Below are 21,562 nucleotides of genomic sequence, written 5' to 3' on the forward strand. Positions count from 1 at the left end.
CGAACAGCAAACCTGCCAGCAGTCAGAATTCCTAATGCCACACACATGCATGTATTTAAATACGTTTTTCAAATGAAATTAGCAAAGAAATTGGCCTTTTTGATTCTAGCAGCATAATTGTACTCCAATATCAATACAGCTGAGAACACCAGTCACTGAAAAGAGGCAACTGCATTGTAAGGTGAGATTACAAAACTCCTAAAACAGGACTCAGAACTGTGGAACTGTTCAGCATTCTGATTTATTTCTATTTTTAAACTTGCAAGGCTTGTAATTAATGGCTCGAGGACATGAGGAGAATTGGAACAAATTTCAGCCTCAGCTTCCTCTGCATGTCGTTAATGGCTAGTCTGTCCACTAATGTGCTCCAATTTTACCCACATCAACCACATGTGATACAAGCTGCAGGAAAGCAAGTGAATTTTTAATAATCTCTCTGATGTACAGTATAATTGCTGACTTTTATCAGAGAGTAGTTAAACAAAGACTTAGAAAGAAATAAATATTCCTTAATTGCACAACTGCCATTGCTCACAGTAGGAGAGCCTTTGAAATGAGTAACTGGTCCCCATTATCACGGCTACACGCATACTCAGACATGTACAAATAAGTTTAGATCAACGCAGACGTTTATTTATTTCCCAGCTAGGTATGTAAGTGTGTGTATGTGCTTATATTACAATGGAGAGCAATTATTCATGTGTGACATTTTCTTCCACGCACATGGGAAAAGCATGCCTCTAAGCCCATTCATATACCCATACACACATACAGACAAGCTCCCAGAGTCTCCCACAGGGAAAATCCTCCACGCTGTGCCACGTGTGATATATGGGTTTTACTCACATACTAACCTAGACAAATACATTATCTCATTTTAGCTGCGTAGAATTAGCATTGAGACAGAGCGTGCAATGCATTTCTGGAGCCAACTTTCCTTTTCCTTCTTACTCTGTGTAAAACAGAAACTTTGACTCCTGGAGCATTACAGTCTTAAAAAGACAAGCGCACATATTTACAGCCCTGAATGTGAATGAATCCCTTGGAGCTGACGTTTCCTTCTACCCCCAGGACATCCCAATGAAAGAAACCATGCACTTTTATATCCACAAATGTCATCAGCACTTATTTCTGCACCTGTGATGCCTTGAGGACCCACCGTAAGTTTAAAAAAAAAAGACATAAAAAAAATAAATCATACAAACAATCCCTCCCCAATACCAGCCTGCTGTCAAAATTGCTGAGGGCTGTGCCATAATGCATTTAGTTCATGTCTAAAGGTATAATCAGCAAGGCACGTGTGTGAACCTGCCATTCAAGAAATGCCCCAGAGTTTAGTACGCAAGTCTGAGGCAAGAAAGATACAAAAGAAGAAAAATAATAGTGCTTAACATCCAGTTGTGAGAAGATCAGCCAGGAAATTACAAAAGCTGTGCCTATTTGGCAAATAAAATGTAAAACATCTTATAGTGTGATACAGGCTCGCAAAAGCGCTGATAATAGATTAAACACATGTACGCTACTGTTTTCAACAACTGCTGTTCTTTCCACTGTGTGGTTCCTACAGCTTTCCTTTTCCCTTTCAAGGAAAAAAAAAAAAAAAAACCAACAAGAAACCCATCCCTATTCCATTTAAATAGTTCACAACACCAGGTTTTTTGTACTAGAAATTTTGAGACACATGATCAGTTCGGCATCGGACTCCAAACTTTGTAAGGGTACACATGAAAGCTCGGAATTCAGCAGGGAAAGAAGCTTAATGTTAAGGGCCATTAAGTGCTGATTAAAGGGAGCGCTTCTCAGAACAACTCAGACTTTGCTCGTTTTCCTCTGCTTGTCTCCGACTTCAGTACAGGGGTGCTGTGACACCAGTCCCCTTAGATTTTGCAGCAGATCTGGTAGCTCTTAAGAGGCTGTGAATAAAAGGCTGGCGTGCAAGTGCACAGCAACATTCCCCAATTTAAAACTCTGCTTTAAAGGATTATTTTTCCCCAGGGGAATGAATGAGACCAGGGTGCAGGCTGGTGTCCTGTTACCTTGCTGTACTCCTCCCAGGAGTTGCTCCAGGTCCAGTAGTGAGCCTTGTAAAGCCCGACTCTCACCGCCATCATCTCGTTGCCACGATAATAGAATATGGGCCTGAAAGGGAGAGCAAAGCTGCATGAGAAACGCCAACGCGACGGGCCCAGGCAGCCACCGCCACAGCAGCCTCGCTGATAAGGGAGACAGACACTTTAATGGCATCTGACTTCCGATTCGGCTATCAGTCAGAAACAGGCTGCCTCCTAATAGTCTCCACTGCAAGGTTTTCAATTAACATTTTTTAAAGTGTTCATCAAGTTGAGAGCTCACAGGGCGCAAGAATGAAACATTATACAGCTTGGCTGCCAGTGATTGTTAATCCTTGAACTATCAGACCCTGTTATTTCCTATAGAGCGTGCCGATTTAAACACCAAATGTCTCACAAGTGGCGCGCGTGTGTGTGCGCGAGAGAAACGGGGATTCACAGAATATGTGAGGCTTAGCCTCCTCTTTGCGGCAGCACCAAGCTACGTGCCGTTAATGTCACATGAACAGGGTGGCCGGGGAGGACACCAGATGCTGGCCTGTTCTGGATGACATCTCTGAAAAACTCCATATGGAAAAACCTGGCAGCCAGACATGCTTTATTTTTAACTCCTGTCCATTTTCTTCTCCAAAATCTCCTTTTGCATCATCTAAACATACCACTGAAAACTGCAATTTTTTTCCCGGAGGTTTTCCTAATTAAAAATTTGAGAAATGCACCTCACTCGAAGCATTTGGTCTGCACCCGTGTACATGCACTACTCTTTCCCTGGGCATCCCAGCAATGTTCCTGTCTGTTTCCCCAACAACACGCTCTTGTTTTTTGAGGGAACAGTACAAAATTTTACTGAAACGGACTATCTGCAGGAGAGAGGTTTGATTTCTTGGTGCAGCTCATCACACAAGGACATCAGACTTAGTCAGCTCTTCCCTCCAGCCGTTTCAGGCTGCTGACAGGATGAAATCGTGAAGCTGTTTATCACTGTCGGTAGGGTACATACATCTTTGTCTTTCTTTCAGAGATGCCACTCGGCAAGAACTACTCACTCTGGTGATGCCACCTTGAAAAAACAGTCCCTAAATGCAAGATAAGGTTAAAATATCCACGTCTGAATGACAGGAGTGGCCTTAGATCTCTTCTACTTTAAAATTGTAGCCTCCCCTGCAGGTTCTGTGCACAAGCAATGAGCCTTCTCCTTTGTCACCAGGAACTGCCCGTGAACAAAGGGGAAGCGCTGCTGCCAGCAGAGCCCACTCCTGCATCCTTAACGCACCTGAAATGCCGGTGAAATAAAGGCAGCTTGAGAGATCTGCCAAAGTGCAGAACCTGATCTAAACCAGTCCCATTCACAAAAGCCCAAACAAATATGCCACAAAGTACGCCAGTCTCCTTTTTCCTTGCCATAAACACTACTTGACAAGCTATTATGTGTCCCTTTGATTGAAGGTGTGGGGGTTAGGTTTTTGCTTTTTTAAAAAAAATATATTTTCCATCTTTGAAAGAGGATTACAGCTTGTACTCAAAATTCTGCTATTACGATTTCTTTTTTTCCCCATTCACTTTTTCCTTTTTAAGCTTAAAAGAACACAACAACTGCATCTCCTGGAAAGTTTTTGGGGGCTGTGGAAACTGTGACCTGGTCAGGTCTGGGAGGTGGGAAAAAGAAAGAAAAAAAATAAAAAGAAGGAAAAAAAGCCATGATGCACCTTGAGTGACCGCTATTGTAACACGAACAGCACCAGTTCCAAGGGGTTGGTGGCTGCAATGAAATTCTCTTTTAAAACAACAAAGCTTTACAAACTTTCAGAAATAAAGATGGGATAAGCTGTGTTTGAGGAATATGCAATGCCTCATGTCAGCCACTGGCTGAGCTCTCAGGTAATACTGTATGCATGCTTCTTGCGTTAATGGGCAAAAAAGCAGTTTTACGGAACAAAGCCTTACGTCCAACACAGAAAAGAAGTCAAATATGTTTTCCATGCGTATGTTTCCCCGCTGTCTCACAGAGAAAGAATATGTTTGTATTCATCCTGGGCTGCCAAATTCCTCATCAAAATCACAACTACAAGACCTCTCTTGACCTCCAATTCTTCCAGCGAGAGCGCCAAGGATACTTGCTGTCAGATCTTAGTGCCCGTACCCAACTGCTGACAGCACTCCTCCATGCCCATAAAGATCCCAGGTCTTTAACCCAAATCTATTCTTGCAAAAACATCCACAGAAACAGGACCTTGGGAGGAGATGGGCTTCCAGTTCATCCGCAGCAGCCCAGCCTTTACCTCCAACCTCTCTCAAGCTGGGGCTATAAAGACCCAGCATACTCTTGGATGTTTTTCCAGTAATAAATAATGTATTCTCCCCTACCCAGGCTACAGTTCTCAGGCTTTTATCTCCCTTATTGCCATATGTTGTTCCAGGGATCCCTGCTAACCCCTTGACATTTTCATTTGTCCCCAGACTCCACTGTATGGCAACATGCCACATGTCAGGAAATCCCACCTCTGCTTGCACCACCAGAGAATTAGCACATAGCAAAAAGCTCTGGTGCTACCCCACCTCACTGAGCAGGAGCAAAGATGCATCAATTCGGTTTATAAAATATTTCCGTAAACTTGATTTAAAAAATAAGCCAAAATTTGCCATCACTTCAGTTTGGAGGCAAGGGTCGGAGCTCTGGGCTCATAACTAACCTGTCAATTAGCTTGCCCTGCAAGATGGCCGGTAAAAGGTCGATGCCGTCAATCTGTCTGTCACTGGGAGGCTGCAGTCCCGCCAGGGAGAGGCTGGTGGTGAAGAGATCCATCACGTTGCCCAGCTGATGACTGACCTGAAAAATCAACAGAAACGCATTTGCAAAAAGTCCTTCAGTAAAAGCCAAAATGAAACAGGCTGGTTTCCACCAAAGCAGAAGTATTGCTTCCTGAACCTCCTTCTCTGCTAAGCATCTTTTAAGAATATCTCCCTTTACAGTGCTGCAGTCACCAGCAAACCTCCTATTAAAATAATAAAGGAGATGAGCCATAATTGTGCACTTCCAGGGAGCATTTGCATTTTGGTTCATTTTTTCATTTTCCTCGCTCTCTCTCTTCTCACTCCTCTCTATGCATCTACTTTACAGGAGCATGTTTTCGCAGAGTTCAACTTAATTTAGCAAATTCCAAGTCATTTGTGGATTGAAAAATCAGCACTTAAACCAAGAAAAAAAAAAGTCCTTGAGTTATTCCCTCTCCAGGTCATCTCTGGAGTCCAGAATACCCTGAGAGAGTTCCCAGAAAGCACAGGGATAGATGGATAATAACAAAAAGAGCCCGATGACTTCATCTGCAAACCATTTCCAACAATTCAAGAACTGTAAAGTTGTGGTATTTTTAGTATATATTTTAATAAGGGAGAAAAACATCTGGTTTTGGCTCCAATGGAGATGTGCAAGCTTTTTTTTTTTTCCTCTTGCTTTTTTTTTTTGGTCTTTCCTTAATTGGAAGCCATACTTATCTCTCTGGTCTTAATTATTTGTATTTTAAAAATCTAAAAAGTTTGCTCTGACTGATTCTTTCTGAATCTTTGCTCCCATCCTCCTTGTGGTATGCTATAGTTATCTGCTGTAGGATGTTTAATTAGCCAGCAACACACTAAATTGAAGCAGATACATTCAAATCAAGAGCAAGACTGTTTTGCACCAGGATGCACCAGCACAAGATGCGACATGAAAAGAGCCTTTTCAGCCGGACCACTTGTTCGGAGACAAGAAGTGATCTGATACAAGCCCACATCTGTGAGTACAGAAGCACTTTCTGACTGAAATCCAAGTCCTAGCAGCAGCCTTGCGAATGTCAGTGTGAACATTACGATGTTGGGACTATTAAAGACTTTTTATCTCTGAATCCTCTTTCTACGCAGAAACAGACCCCCAGTCTGTAAGCTGACACTAATTATTTAAATACGACAACAAATTATAACATGATAAGTGAGTTTTTTGCGAGATGCTGGCTCTAGAAAAAAAAGACTGAAGAGAAAATGCTGTTTTTGCTGGGACACTAAGCTTTTTATTAAGAGACTGGGCTGAAAAAAGTGAAGAGTTAAAGGAAGAATTAACAAGTTAAAAAAAAAAAGAAACTGGAAAAGCAACACGCAGGGGACTGATTGCAAGTTTAACATTACAATATCACATTACATGATTACAGTAATTTCAAATTTTAATGGCTTTCATTCATCAAAAGGTGTTGGCAGGAACACATAATATTAAAGCTGCATGCAAGAATAGTTCCACAACTCTTAAGAAGAAATCAAAGTGCAAAGCTCTAAGCACAAGAGGAAGCCTGAGCATGGAAACCCTTGCCCAGGAAAGCAGTTGGATCAGTTGACCAAGATCAATAGATCTTGCAGAAGGTCTCAGGCATTTGAGGTTAAGCCTTATTCATGGACATTGCTGCAGCAGGCAGCCTGAAAGAGGTCGTCCTCAGCCTGTCCTTGTAGGCAGTGACAAATAGAGATGAGCCCACAAATCCCTCACAAAAAGCAGATGAAGTTCCCTTTCTGCATGGAGAAAAGGATGGGGATCTTGTGATATACAGCTGTGGAGAAGGAAACAGAACTGAGCTCTCCGACGGGGCAACCCTGCTTCTTGCTCTCCCTGGGGCCATTTGGCAAACGTGGACCGCTGGGGAGAACCAAAGCCGGCTGTGTCGTCCACGAGATTAACTGTGGCAGACAGTGCTGCGTGCTCCTTGGACCGTCCCCTTGCACAGGTTCTTCTCTGGTCTCAGACGTGCACTCAAAAAGGACCGATGTTAAAAAAAAAACAGTAAACGCGTTCAAAAAAACCAAACCCCAAACCAAACCATCAGCTCACATGTTACAGAGCTGGACAGCCTCATGAGCCGCTGGTGTTGGGAACGCTACACTCCCTCTGAAGTCAAAGGGGATTACAAGTGCTCAGCATCTCGGCAAAGATGCTCAGTCCCTCGCAGGCTCATCTGCTGGCTAATTTACCCTGAGCATGCCTTCGAAGAGCTGCGGGGTCAGCAGAACACCATATGCAGAGCTCGGAGTCTAATAAAGAGGAGATTTGGCACACGCCTGCTCCCTGACAACTGCTACGTCAGGAGCAGGCGGGCAAACTGGTGTCTGAGACTTTTTGTAATTAGGTCTCTCACAATTTATAAGGCAAATCCAAAAGTCTCTTTTCTTGTTGTCGCTCCATTCCCTTGCCTCAATCTTTTGATAACAGGCAGCAAGAGGCAATCGCCGACCTGAGACTCGTGCCTCTAATATCACCTAATTTATACATCGCCTTGTGACAATCCTGTGGGGCCACCATGGTCTTCTTGTACTGGCCCTTATTAACCATAACCAGATGTAGATGACTCTCTTTAATCATCCAATTACGTTTCTGGTCTCAGACAACATTTTTCCGTGAAGCAGAGAAAACTTCTTAAGGAAATTAAATGCCCATGCCACAGCCACTTGGATTTATCTGTGCTCTGCAGCACCACATTGAAGAAGGGGGGGGAAAAAAAAGGTTAATATTTATATAAAACTTTGAAGTATTTTCAGAGAAAAATAAAAAAATTACCATTTTCTCCTGTCAACAGTGCTCTTTCATTCTAGTTGCCTTTCCCTTTTTTTTTTTTTTTTTTTTTAAGAAAAGAAAAAGAAAAATCCAGTGAGGGCAACAGCCCAGAGAAAATAAATAATATATAAAAAAGAGTGAGATCAGATATTGCTCGTATCAGTGAGAAACAGCCGGTATTACGCACGTAAGAACGGATTTTTCCCCCCTCCTTCCCCCCCTTCTTTTTAATAAACTCTCAGTATACACATAACGTCTTTAAGAAAATGAAATCCTTTTGCTGTGGGCCACGTCGCTAGAAGAAATAGTCACCACTGCTGTTATCAGTGCTTTCAAGCTTTAACTCTGAATCAAAGGCGACAATTAATAAAGTCGCCCCCGCCAGGAATGGAAAGGAGGAAAGCTAAATATTTGAAACTGGGTGAACAAATGTCAGGGTGTTTTTAAATAAAATCCTTTTACAGTTATCACAGCGAGCAGACCTGATATCCCTGCCTAATTCAATTTCAATTTGCGCCCCATGGGAGATAGTGAAGAAAAGGTTGCAATGCTGTCTTTGGGTTGATATGTTCTTTTCTCCTTCAGGAAGCAGGCACGAGAGAGGAAGGGGAGGAGGGTGAGGGAAGAGAGGAGGAGGATTCAAATACCAACAGAATATGATTTTTTTTTTTTTTTTTTTCCAGCTGGATCCTTCCAGAAGGCAGATGTGATGTGGGGAATGTTGAAATGCTAATTTGTTGTGAATTCACCTGGAAAACGTAGCTGAGGAGAAAACTGCAGAAAGGCTGTTTGCGTGTGAATAAATATTCCTGATGGGGGACCAGGATGAACTGAATGTTGATGCCAAGAGCAACACACACTCCCAGGGCATCCCTCTCCCCCAAAAAACTGCAAATCAGCCAACTGCACCAATTATCCTAACCTCTATCAATGTCCTGTCAAGTGTTCACAATCCTGTCACCTAACTTCTTTTGTTTAAATAAAAAGGTACTCCTTTGTTTAAGCAAACAAGTGTACCCTTTAATAGAAACAAAAAACCCCAATCCTACATATCAATAAGATATTAATAAACTGCCAGATCCCATCAGCGGATGAACCTTCCACCCAACAACTGGATTTCACTGGCCAGAGACACAAGTCCTCTTTTTCTGGCTGAAGTTGTACCAGCTGAAATGGTTGCTGGACCTCCGCGTGCTCCTCAAAACGTCCACTGGAAAGGAACAACCATTGCACCGGGAGCGACCCCAGCGTAGGAGGGAGGAGTTGACCCTTCAGCTTTGTGCTTGGCACTCCTGAGAAGCTCTCTGCTTCCACCCTGGTTCAGGGCTCCCAAGCCTTTTTTTTTTTTTTCCTTCAGCTCTTTTGAAGAGAAAGAGCAATGAGAGACTTTGAAGCAGTTTTCCCACATTTTACAGCTACTTGCACTACACAGGACTTGGGCTGACTAGTTTAAACTCGCAGTCAAGAAGATGCTGAAGCTACAGACCCTGTAAGATACAGAAAAGAAGCCAAAAATGTACTAGCAAAGACGTGTCTCTTCACTTACTATGTCAGTGAAAGAGGCGATTATGAAGCAATAACGACAGGCGCCCTACAGGCCAACGTAGCGTGAGCTATATTACACAGAAGCAATCCCAAACCTCTCACCTGCGGTCAGTGCTGCTGTGGGTACCAGTGCTGGAGCCTCGATGGCAAGAATACAAGCAGAAAAGACATATAAGTAGCTATCACATATTTACTCATCCGTAGCATCATATGGGGGTCTAACTCAGAGCGAAGCAGCACATCCTGGGGACAGAGTTCAGAACAGGCTTCTCGAGGTACCCGAGTGGAGGCCAAGAGGACATCTGGGAGCGTAACACCTGCACGTGCAGATATTTAGCAGGCAGCATCGTGAACTGGAGCCCAGGATAGGAAGAATTTAAAGTTAAGCACGTGCTTCAGTGCCAAGGATGGTATCAGCAGTGGTGGAGGAGGGGATTTTTGGGCGCATACCTGCCCGATAAGCCTTAAGCACGCTCTCCAGCTCGCTGAGCATGCATGGGCTCATGATAGTACGGCATCGGTCAGTCCAGCCACCTATGCAAACATGTTAACTCTGCACAGAAGTGACTGTTCACAGGAATTCAAACAGCAGCTTCAGCTGTGGCCTCAAGCAGGAAGCCATGCATCACACCAGGCTACTGAGAACGTTTTGCACCACATAAAGCTTCGCTGCTGCACTACATGCAAAAGACTACCTGTGAGAGGGGTACCAGCCAGTTACAGTTAGAAAATAAGCAGGCACGATGATTTCTCTACTCATGTTCCTAATTATCCTCAGAGTTACTACAATGGAAAGAATTTTTAAATTTGGTATTTACTTGTCCCCATTTATAATGCATGTTTACTTTTAGCACATTATTCAGTTTGGACATGGAAAACAAAACAGTCAGCTTCAGTTTCATGTTCTCGTATGCTAGCCCAAGGCTGTTGTACTTGGCTTGTAAAGGCTTTATGGAAATGTTTAAATTTAAACAAAAAGACTGTTTTCATTTCAAATTAAAAAAATAATAAAACATCCCTAGTAGGTTTTGTGAACTCTTTAAAAATTATGAAACCAAACTACCCTTCTGCCCTCAGCTGCAGATCTAAGCTATCTGATGGCTTCCTCCTAAATGTAAACGATGAATTATCATTATCCTGACTCAATTAAACCACTGAAAAGGAATGCAACTTAGAAAAATGTTTTATTTATGAATAGTTTGCAGTCTTAAGCACAGTGCCCAGTTAATGAAGTATCGCTTTCTTCAGGGATGAGAGATACTCACAAAGGGAAGGGAATCGGTATTATTTACTGTGAACCCTGCCTGCAGAAGAATTGATTGCATCTTTCTTTAATGAGAACTGGGACAAGAGAGGCTGGTAGCGCCACTGGAGGATTATTTTGAAGTGATCATATCTGAATTTGTGTACAGGCAGGAAAGAGCAATAGTCTGGTATCTAGACCTCCCTGAGTGCAACTTTTATCAAACACCAAAGCGAGAGCTGTGAGGGTCAAATCACTTGATACTTCAGGGCACAGAGAGTGTGTGTGGGCAACACGCTCCTGCTCTAGACTGGGACACACATTAGCAATGTGTCTTTATTCTCCAATTTGTTCAAATACGTAACCCACTAAAGACACTGTGGTCCAAAAGAGTAAAGGGTTTAAATAAAGCAGGAAGACAAAAAGACCAGACCGCTGGGTGCTCACAGAAGTGTTGATCATAGACACTCTAGATGCAAATTTGCAATAATGAACAGGAATGGCATCCTTCTCTAGGGGCAGCATTCAGCTCCTTATTTAGGCAAGCGTCTGGACTGACACGTTGGGCATGTTAAAAGTCTGATCCAAAGCCCACTGAATCCAGCAAGAACCACTCCATTCACTTCCCTTAAGATCAGAACTGTTCAAAGCAGATACTCACCCCTCCTGCAGGTATATGTCCAGGCCACCAAGCAATAGCTGGCTCTCTCATGCCACCTTCAAAGGTGGTTTGTTTGCCACACAGAAAACGACCATTGCTTCCTCCTAGAGAGAGAAAAGAAGCCATAAAAAACACAATATGCCAATATCACGTTTCAAAGGGACACTGTCAACTAGGAAATTTTTAGGCTAGTTTTAAATGAATTTTCATTTCTGCATGAATGCTTCTTCAAATAACATGTCCAGAGTTGTTTTGGGTTTTTTGTTGTTGTTTTGTTTGTTTGTTGTATTGGGTTTTTTTAAAATATCCCTTTACGATGAAATTTTAGGAGTGTCTTTTCAGGCCAGGGAGAAAGTGACAGTTAAACACAACTTGCTAGCAACCAAACAAAGAAAAAAAAAAAAGGCAAAAAGCAAAAACCAAACAAACAGAAAATACTTTGCTGGCATTTTCCTTCCCTTTAAGGATGTTAACTGCTGTTTGTAACTAAAGGAAATCTGACCCTTTCAGGCACAAATAGTATTTTTTTGCATAATCCTTTTAAAGTAGCAGAGCAGTATTAGATGCAGATACGAGAATGAGAAAAATAATCATGCATTCCCTGAATGTTCACTCTCAAAGACAGCAAGTGCTTTGCAGGAATGTCTGGGTTTTTAATGCAGCCTTGGAGCTAAGCTTGCTGAGGAACAAACAGAGGGGTCTTGCGACTGATTCCAGGTCACACAAAGTCAAACACAGTGGTTCAGCTGAAATCAGAACTCAGGATACTCCCTGCTCTGTGGTCCAATAACCACAAGACAGCCTGCCTCCAAATAGAAGAGAGTGGGTTATAAAATCAATTTGCAATAACTCTGTTTGAGAGAAACAATCATTTAAACAAAAGAAAACTTGTGAATTAACAAAAATACTTTTTATTCTTGATATTTTTCATGAGAGCTAAAGAAGGAGAGACTCTTGAACTGTCTGTAATTACTCAGAAAGCTGAAATATGCATTTGGTAGATGGAGAGTAAACAGTCTGCTAAGTTATTGTGCCTGGTCCTAAATAATTTAAAAAATATTCACTCCCTGATAGTGGAGCACAAAGTGGAAATGCACACAGGTGAACCACCACACTGGGTTAGGCCAAAAGTCCATTTAGCCAAGGATACCTCCTCCAACAGTGACCAGAAGTAATGAACATAAGCTAACTCTAAACATAAATGCTCTGCATTTGGAGGCTTCTCCTAACTGCATACAGGTCTCTCCCCCCCCAGACATGGAGATTTAAGCTTTGATTTCACAACCCCAGCCCACATTTATTCATCTGAGACTCACCTTGTTTAGGAGCTGAAATGAGAGCAGCCCCATTATCGGAAGTGAAAAACACAAAAGTGTTCTCACTGATACCCAGCTTCTGAAGATGTTTTAGGATTTTTCCGACACTATCATCAATTTCTCGCACAGCATCCCCATATCTGAGGCAAAAGTAGATGCAAAACTTTGAAGGCAGCAAAAGAGGAAAAGCATCACACAGGATAATGCATTGCAATCAGCCACAATGCTTTTAGTGGACGTAATTTATACCCATGCTGCAGAGAGAAATACTTCTCTTGTGCATCAGGTACTGTAATAAAGTTTTCCATTGTCCCTGCAAAACCTGTCTCTCCTACCTGCAGAGACCAACCTCTCTTGGGTATTAAGGGTCAGAATTTGTTCAGATGTGAGCCACTCTTGGACAGAGACCAGCAACTGATATAAATTTAGCTACAAAGTTCTCAAATATAAGCAAAGCCACTTTGCCATAGACTTGAAGCTAATAACATTGTTTTGCTTATGGATGCTGGTTTGAAACTGCACTCTCAGAAGCAAGGCTCGCAATATCTACAGAGCTCTTTGCTTCCTGTAAATTGTGTTTTTCATGCATGCTTTTCTACTTCCTGGTCTGATTTACAGGCTTTTAAAACAGGCACTGATCATACAAAAGCCTTCCAAAAAATCATCTGTGCCACATACAGCACTTCATTACTCACACAACTGGCAAAGCAGCTTACGCTCCCCCTTCTCCCCCGTGTTAGTCACATGATCTTCATTTCAGATTACAACAAAATTATTAAAGAACAATCCAAGCAAAGTCCTCACTAACTAATGTATTTCAGCACACACAGACACTTTTGACAAATGATCTATATACTTGGATCTAATAAATGCTGCTTAGGTTTTCTGTTCCTGCAGCATGAGGTATTAATTAAAAAAACCCCAACAAAACCAACACCCACAAAAACAAGACTTACAGTCCTCTCTGACTAGTGCCCAGGAAATGTTTGGAGGCATAAACAGGAGCGTGGGTAGCATCAATTGCCCAGTATAAAAAGAATGGCTGCTGGCTGGCCTGCTGCTTGCTAATAAAATTGAGAGCTTCCTGTAAACAACAATAAAAATGAATTTAACGGAATCATCCTCTGCCATCTAAATCTCTCCAAAAAAAGAAGCATAAAGTCACTGCGGCTTAGAAACCAGTATTAAAATAGACAGTACCTGCAGGTAGATCTGAGTCAAGTTGGCTTCACCCGTCTTCAGATCAATTTTGAAATCTTCATAATATCTTAAGATATAATGAATCAGAGAGGAAAAAAAAAATCAATCATAAGGAATATACAACATAAAAGGCTTTTTTTTCCCCCCTCTTTACTTACTGTGTAAGTAGGTGACAAACAGGTCACAGCTGCTACTCAGCAAACTCTCTTCAGATATTAAAAAAGAATGTCACCATATTTTTTCTTACAGGAGAAAGCAGTGAAACAGCTAGATCCAAATTAATGATGACTGCAAGTTTTGGACAAACCTAAGCCCCTGACCTTTCACTGTTAAGCTATTAGAACAGGGGTAGTATGCTTAAAGATCTCATACCACTACTCCTTCAATAGAGAGCTGTTTGATATGCGAGTAGAATTTTCAGAAGTACACAACAACTTCCAGTGACATAGAGCAATCCTGGAATCAGAACTTGGGCTGCTTTGAAAATGTTGTCTGAAGTATCATTAGACACCAATAAGCAAAGAAGGGCGGGGGGCAGTCCTCAGGAGAATAACAGCAAGTGAAATAAGATGATACCAGGCACAAAAGTGAATGGACAAGAACGGCACAGACTGCAGACTTGGAGCATAGGATGGTGTTACGCAAACAGACAAAAGGTTATTACAAACAGGAACAGAAGGAATAAAGAGGTCTTTCAGTACAGAATGGAACCAGCTTCCAAGAGAAGTAGTGGAGTGAAATCATCACAGGAAGCCTTTAGGGCACAGCGGGATAAGCAAACATCTCTGGGAGGGAGGCACGGTAGAGCAGTCACATCCCTAGATGGTCCACACGCAACTTGCAGGTTGGCCTTGGTACTCAGACCTTTATTAATCCTCAGAATCAAACACCTAGCTTCATATTTAACAAGCTTCAATTTTAAATTTAGCTGGTAAGGTAGAGATGAGGAAAACAGGATTCCTACAAAAAGTGGTTTAGGAGTTTAGAATAAAGTTTAGTACTCAACTACCATGCCGAGTCTCTGAGGGGCATCGATACCGTAGAAGTAGGTCTGTATTGTCTCAGCTTTAACTGGAAAAGTCAGAGTGCCACAATCACGACAGAGAAGCAGCAGGCACTGCCCAGGCAACAGTGCTTGAGTGCCCTTCGTTGCCAGCATTGCCTTCAAAACCTCTTCTTCCCCCAGGAAGGACTATCCTCGCTTCCTCTCCTAGACGTGACATTCACATACCTCTTGGCGGTTAATCTGTACCTTCTTGTTTCTGTCTGCCTTGTGCGTTTTCCCACAAGGCTTTCCCCTAGTTCTGTCTTAGCTCCAATGCAAACCACCATCCAGGCCTTGTGAGGCTGGATATTGGCCAACCCCAGACTAGAGGGAAAGTCCTGTTCAAAAGTATGAGGGCAAAGTAAGAGATGAGATCCTGGCACAGGATGTTGTAGAGTCCAGAAATACGAATGGGTTTAGAAAAGAGACAAGACTACTTCACGGAAGTTAAGTCACTGGCTATTAAAGATCTGGACACAACCTTCAGTTTAGGAAGGTGGACAACCATACAAGAGATGGACCATTCCACGCGTCTGTTTTCTTATACCCTTTCTACAAGCATTCACTACCAGTGGTCATCACAGACTATAATGGCTTAAATGGGCCTTGGGCCTGACCCAGAAGAAAAAAAACCCCTCCATGTCTTTCCTTAACTTTTACAAGCATCTTTCCTGCACTGGCTTACTGCTGAACTGCAGGACAGTCAGGGCAATCTGTAGTAAGCATCGCAGATCATATATGCGGCAGGGTATTCCCAATGCTTGGCACGCTAGAAAAGTCTTCTGTACAGGGTGAAGTACCTGTAGATCACTGCCCATCCAGCCAAGCCTGTAACTCTGATTCTGAAGCAGCTGCTGTTTTTGCCAACCCCTTTTCACTGAAATGGGTTTGCTACGCTAGCACTTATCTTCCAGCACTGTAAAGTCAGCAGGGAAAGCAAAGAAAATAACATTACCAGGCAAGTAGCTGAATTACCTGCCAATCATTTCCCAGTCCCTATACACAGGGATATTGGGGAGTGCTCTGTTATCAAAAGGTCCAAAATGGCAGTTTGGGGATCCAAACCATTCATCAAACCCATGCTTCAGGGGGTGGAACTGGGGCCTGTGACCCAGATGCCTAGGAACAAAAGAAACAGATGAGTTAAAATTCTACTGCAAAGAAGCAAATAATAATCTCATCAGAATGGCATGCAAGAAAACAGTCTTTGCCTAAGAAGAAAAACTTCAAGCATTTTAATCAAATAAATCAAGGCTGCAGAGCATTGTCTTGATCTTTCTCATACTTGTTGCAAGCACATCCATGCAGACTCACTCCAGTGCTTACATACATCCCATTTTAGTCTACTGTCCAATCTTTGTTTTCCATTATTTCCTTCTATTGGTGTCTTCTCTCACGCCGTCGCAATGATCTGTACTGATGGACTACACTGCCTAAAGCCATTGCAAAGACGCACATAATGTTTTACTTAAGGATTCTGATCTATGACAAGTCACTTTTATACCACTAAGCTGTAAAAACACAAGGTAGAGCTCATGAAATGTACCATTATATCTGCATTCCCTTTATGGAGTATTCATGCTGCCAAAATGGTACAAAGAGACCTGAATGTAAATGAGAATGAGTTCTTTACGTTCACATGTGACATAAAACACATTCAGCTACTCCTGATGACGGCTCCATTCTACTACGCAGCTTGAAAATTCTCCATCCTTAACTTCGAGATGAAGCTCCTCTCTAATCTCCAACTTCTATACTGCAAATGCTCCATTTCCTTCATTTATACTATCTTGAATATACAGAATGCCCATCCTCTCCCAGTCTCTAAAGGAGATCTTTGTAGCTTAATGTTTATTTAATCATTCCAGCTTCCACCCACAAGTCTGCATCTGCAACCTGTCCATTTTGTGCCATCACCCTCTGCACACTGAACATCAGGGGCATAAAATGCATTACCTGAAGTAAAATGATCCATGGTGTTATTCTGAGCTATTCCAAATGAATTATAACAGAAAATAATCATCATTCCAGCTATGATCATACCTTGGTGATGCAACTAAAACTGCAGGTCTGACCTGCAGGATTCTACCCCTTCCTCATTTATATATATGATAATACAAAGCTATTCCTGGCTGTTTCTACCACAGGGGACATGAAAAAATATTTTATTCTAAGAAAGCCCTAAGAGAACTTACAGAGGAAGAGACTTGAAAAAGGTATCAAATAATTACTGAGACGCCGATTATTCTCTCCCTCTCGCAACACAAAAAATAGAGAGCTATTTAATGAAATGCAACAAATTCTAAACTGGTCACGGAAAATACTTGACTTGCAAACACATAATTAAACTGTGGAACTTACTGTCACAAGACACCCTGAAAAATTTTTAGAAGGGATGTTGAAAGGATATAAAAATTTTCTGCTGGAAAACTTGAAAATCTTTAAAAGCCCTAAAATTCTATGCGTGGCTAGGATGAGACTCCCGTTTATCTACTGTCCTTTGCATTTCTTTCCACCTTTCTAGGAAGCAGCTGATGTGCACAAATGATAGAGCCTGCTGCTGTACAGTATCACTCCCTGGTCCTGTCCAGGATAACAGTTCTTGGGTGCACAACGCTAGTGCACTGCACCTTCATATTTAGTCTGCTTCTTGCTAACGGCTGCAGGTCCTTCCAGATTTGCTGTTTTCCAAATAACTGCCTGGAACCAATCTGTATTTGCATTGTTTATTTCTTTTCCCTGGGTGTATGAATTTACATTTATTAGCACTGAACTGCATCTTATTGCATTCAGCCCACTGATCCGATTCTTCACGGCCACTCTGCTGTTTGGATTTGTGGCAATAACTAATTCACTGTCTTAGGTTAGTTTGCTTTCTTTCCAATTTCAGCAGCACCGGTGAATCCGACCACAATTCAAACTCACTCTTCTCTAACTTGTTAACGAAACTCTTAAATAAATTGTATCCCATTACTTTCCTAAACAGTATCCCCCCGATACTACTCCTGTCCGAAGTCTCTTCATTAACAATTACTCTGTTAACCAAGCAGTACTCTTCCGGTGTCTATGTAGTTTTGAAGTTGCTATTTATGCATTTATTTATTACAGCACTGTTCCAAACTGTGAATCAACTGTTCAGAGATCCCCAGACCCCATGGGATTCCATTACAGCCCACAAGCGCATTAGAAATTCGAATGTTACAAATGCACCAGTTTCAACTATTACACTGGTAATTCCACCGTGTTTGTTTGATCTGAATATCTTTCAGGCTTTTCCCTTTCGATTCTTTGCAGACATCACAGAACATTGGTTTTTAGAAGTTCTTCTGTGTCCTCTACAAAGATTATCCTCTACTTCCATGAAAGTCCATAAAGTCAAAGGACAATATTCACAGAGTATTGGATCAGCCCTCTAGGTCTTTTAAAACACCTCGTATCAACTATCCCGATCAAGCCTATTCCTATCCACCCTGACCTTCTATGCTTGATGAACAATCTTCACTGTAGCCCTGGAGATGTCTGCATCTCTATTTCTATACCACACACTTCTATCCCCCCCAAAAAAGAGGCTTTCACAATTTAGTCTACTCTATTAACAAAAAAACCAACATATAGCAGGGCACGTGGGTGCTCCAGGCAAGTTCCAACAGAACATCTTGGTGTTTTTTGATTAAATTAAGTAGTGTGATACATGGATGAAAGCACAAAGAGTTGAAGTGGTTTATAAATATATATATACACACACATAAAAACCCCTTCAACTCTTTGTATGAGGATATATCTATGGACTCGTAATGGTAACACTCAATTCAGAAACTGATCACAGCAGGGGGTAAGATCCACCACAGATTTCAAAAGTTGGACATCTGAGCTTCAAAACAGGTTTTTTCCTGCAGTTCTGGCTGTTCTGCTGCTCCTTCACAACACATACACACGCATACCGAAATCTCAAAGCAAGAGATCTTAAAATAATTTTACCATTTGCCAATGATTTTATTGATGTAGCCAGCTTTCTTCAGCAACTCTGGAAGCAGCAATTCAGAATCTGGGATTCCTCCTACTATATCCTGTGGCGTGTATGCTGCGTAAAACAAACAAAAAAATCTTTCTGGCTCTTACAAATATTAGAGCAAACAGCTCATGGCTACTCATCACCAGAAGCATTATTACTGGATCAGAAACAGCAATTAGTTTGAAGCCCCAGCAATATCACTCTTTGGAAGTCCTCCCAGGCCACGAGATGAAGAGAACAAGTTGATTCAGGGAGATCAAAGGGAGATCTCCACCCACTCGCATACCACGGCCAATAAACAAAGGGGGCTGCCATTACAGAATGAAGGCGAGACCCTTGAAAGGAGGCGTTGTAAAGAAAGCAAGTGCTTTAGGAGTGCAATGGCGCTGCCTTTACTCTTGCAAATTTGCTTTATATTTTCTAAAATGAAGGCATTTTTTTCCTAAATCAAATGATGGATAAACATGCTCAGACTGCAAGAGCTGAAATAAATGATATGTCTCCCACAGACCACAGTTCTCTGACCCTTGAGAATCTAAGGTGTGACTCTGGTTAGGACGGAGATAGCCAAGCACGCTTGCTGATACACAGTGTGAATCAGTACGAAGCTGCTGATTCTTGCCCAAGCATGCATGGTCTCACGTGGCGTCTGTCACATTGGAACGAAAATCAACCCAGAAACGTTATGAACTGGTAATCTTCCCTGGAAGCACCACGGGCACAACAACGCTATAAAACTGCCCAGGCTGAAATGGTTAGAAAACTGGCTGCTGAATAAAACTGCAAGCAGCTTGTTCTTTACTCTGGATGTTAACACACACCCCACGTGACTTTCTTTCACCAGACACCAATTAGACTGCCCAGAGGAAACACTTCTCAGCCAGCAGAAGCAAATGGATCGACCAGCCTTGTTTATGTCTCTTAATTTGAGGAGGTTTTCTGCTTGATGAGGAGGAAGCAATAAATTTCACGCTTATTACCAGCAGTTAACATGGTAATCTTTTTGTGCCACTCTGGAAGATCCATAGGGGAAGATCACCGAGCCAAGCCTTTGTTCACAGCAAAACTTCCTACAAAGCACAGAGGGAAATCAAGAGAGGAAGGCAAATCAGAAATGAAGCCCATACCGTTTCTGGCATGTGCATTCGTGGTGTAAAAACCATTCCTCACTGGGAGACGGCCCGTCAACAGTGCTGCCCTTGCTGCAAATAACAACAAAAACTGTTTTATTTCACATGCATTCTCTGCTGAATATTAATATTAGCATATTAAGGCTGAGGACAGTGCACTGACTGAAGCATGTCAGTGTCCTTTTGCCACAGCCAGCTACCTAAGATCACTCACATTAGGACAGGCAGCAGCTCCCCACTCCAGTGAGCCACAGAGACAGCCGGGTTCTGATATGACACCATTTGAGTTATTCCAGGACAAAACTGACTGAAATTTGGCCACTCTATTAAATTACCCACTGCTGAAGAGTAATTACTTTCAATAGTTAATGTAGCAGCCCTCCTCTCTCAGTAATTCTGAAAGGAATACCTGACGTATATATGTAAGAGGAAATCGTAACACAAACTGATTACATGCTTAAGGCTAAGATTTCAAGCTTGCCTGAACAAAAGTCATGTAATAGTGAAGAAAGAGCTGTCCAGCTTTGACAATAAAAGTCAATTCCTGACTGCAGGAAACATTTAAACAGATGTTTAACTTTAAGCATATGCAGTACCACCACTGGACTTAGCAGGATTTCAGCATATTTTAAATGCCTTTTCTGAACAAGGACGTCATCAGCACACTGACAAATTATATCCGAAATGAAAGCCCAAATAAAAAGCCCCCGTTCCTCATTTTTGTTTCAGTTCTTGGCTGCCAATCAGATTTGAGGAAAAAAGAAAGAAAGAAAAAACCCCACCCCACAGAAAAAAACAATAAGGATAAAAATATCTGTGTCCCCCAGACCCAAACGTTTTTTTTATCTCTTGTACCTTCCCCAAGAATCTTGCAAGCCACCAGGGTGAAAAGCAGGACACAACCTGCTGCCATTCCTTGCATGAAAGTCTCACCAAAGCCAACGGAATCAGACAAACTATGTACAAACTATGTTCAGCAACAATTTAGATACTGCTTTGTTTGTTTATTCCAAAATAAGAAAGATGAAAAAAAATGCAACGACTGAGGCTAGAATACTAAACCAGAATGTTTTAAAAAATCCTTTAGCTGGACTGATTTGATCACTAAAACACTGCTTTGTATGAACCGAAGATTGTAGGTTTTCCAATCAAAACATAAATAAAAAAGGAGCAAAATGCAAGATCAAAGCACCAAATCCAAACTCTGCCCTGAAGGTAATCACTGGTTTGGTTGCTAGTTCATGTCAGATGCTGGCAAACGTCCCAATCTTCTCAGGAGGTGGCATGTTTATATGCTAGTTTAAAACTCAAGTTTACTTACACGGAGAACAGAGGGGGTTGGCAGTATAAAAATCCAGGAAAAGCATCCCTTCTGAAGCCATCTGGTCTAAGTTAGGAGTTTCCTTAGAAGGCTCTCCGAAAGCTCCCAAATCACCCCAACCCATCTGTAAAAAGAACACACCAAAAGATGTAAAAGTACTTTTACTCTTCCACAACAACAATGCTTCTGGGCCCACATAACACTTTTATTGTATCCTTTCATTTCTAAATCTTTATAGTGCTCATCTCCTTATTTAGGGAGTACTTCACAAACGTGATAAAAATGATCTTCCCCAACACTATGAAGCAGGGAACTACTACAGTTTTCATCGGCAAATGGGAAAACAAGGCACACATGAGATTAAATGACTTGCTAAGAGGCATTAAAACACTTGCAGCGGAACTGGGTAAGAACCCTAATGCCTTCGCTCTTACTCAGGTGCCTGAAGACT

General features: G+C 41.9%; 1 protein-coding gene across 5 annotated transcripts in view; it reads right to left on the bottom strand.

The window, feature by feature from the left end:
- Nucleotides 1-21,562, bottom strand: part of GALNS (galactosamine (N-acetyl)-6-sulfatase) — a 52,817-nt gene that overhangs the window by 27,893 nt on the left and 3,362 nt on the right. For all 5 annotated transcript variants that reach the window (XR_012776979.1, XR_012776978.1, XM_075511085.1 and 2 more), the window contains exons 2-11: nt 21,112-21,235; nt 19,788-19,862; nt 18,627-18,729; nt 15,624-15,767; nt 13,604-13,670; nt 13,360-13,487; nt 12,404-12,543; nt 11,088-11,191; nt 4,760-4,896; nt 2,037-2,139 (exon numbers count right to left, since the gene is read on the bottom strand). Coding sequence is in view for 3 of the 5 variants with exons in the window: in XM_075511085.1 (XP_075367200.1) it covers nt 2,037-2,139; nt 4,760-4,896; nt 11,088-11,191; nt 12,404-12,543; nt 13,360-13,487; nt 13,604-13,670; nt 15,624-15,767; nt 18,627-18,729; nt 19,788-19,862; nt 21,112-21,235 (1,125 nt within the window). In the remaining 2 variants the exon portion in view is untranslated. The remainder of the gene's footprint in view (nt 1-2,036; nt 2,140-4,759; nt 4,897-11,087; nt 11,192-12,403; nt 12,544-13,359; nt 13,488-13,603; nt 13,671-15,623; nt 15,768-18,626; nt 18,730-19,787; nt 19,863-21,111; nt 21,236-21,562) is intronic.

This window comes from Mycteria americana, chromosome 8 (assembly GCF_035582795.1).
Source record: "Mycteria americana isolate JAX WOST 10 ecotype Jacksonville Zoo and Gardens chromosome 8, USCA_MyAme_1.0, whole genome shotgun sequence".
Lineage (NCBI taxonomy): Eukaryota > Metazoa > Chordata > Aves > Ciconiiformes > Ciconiidae > Mycteria > Mycteria americana.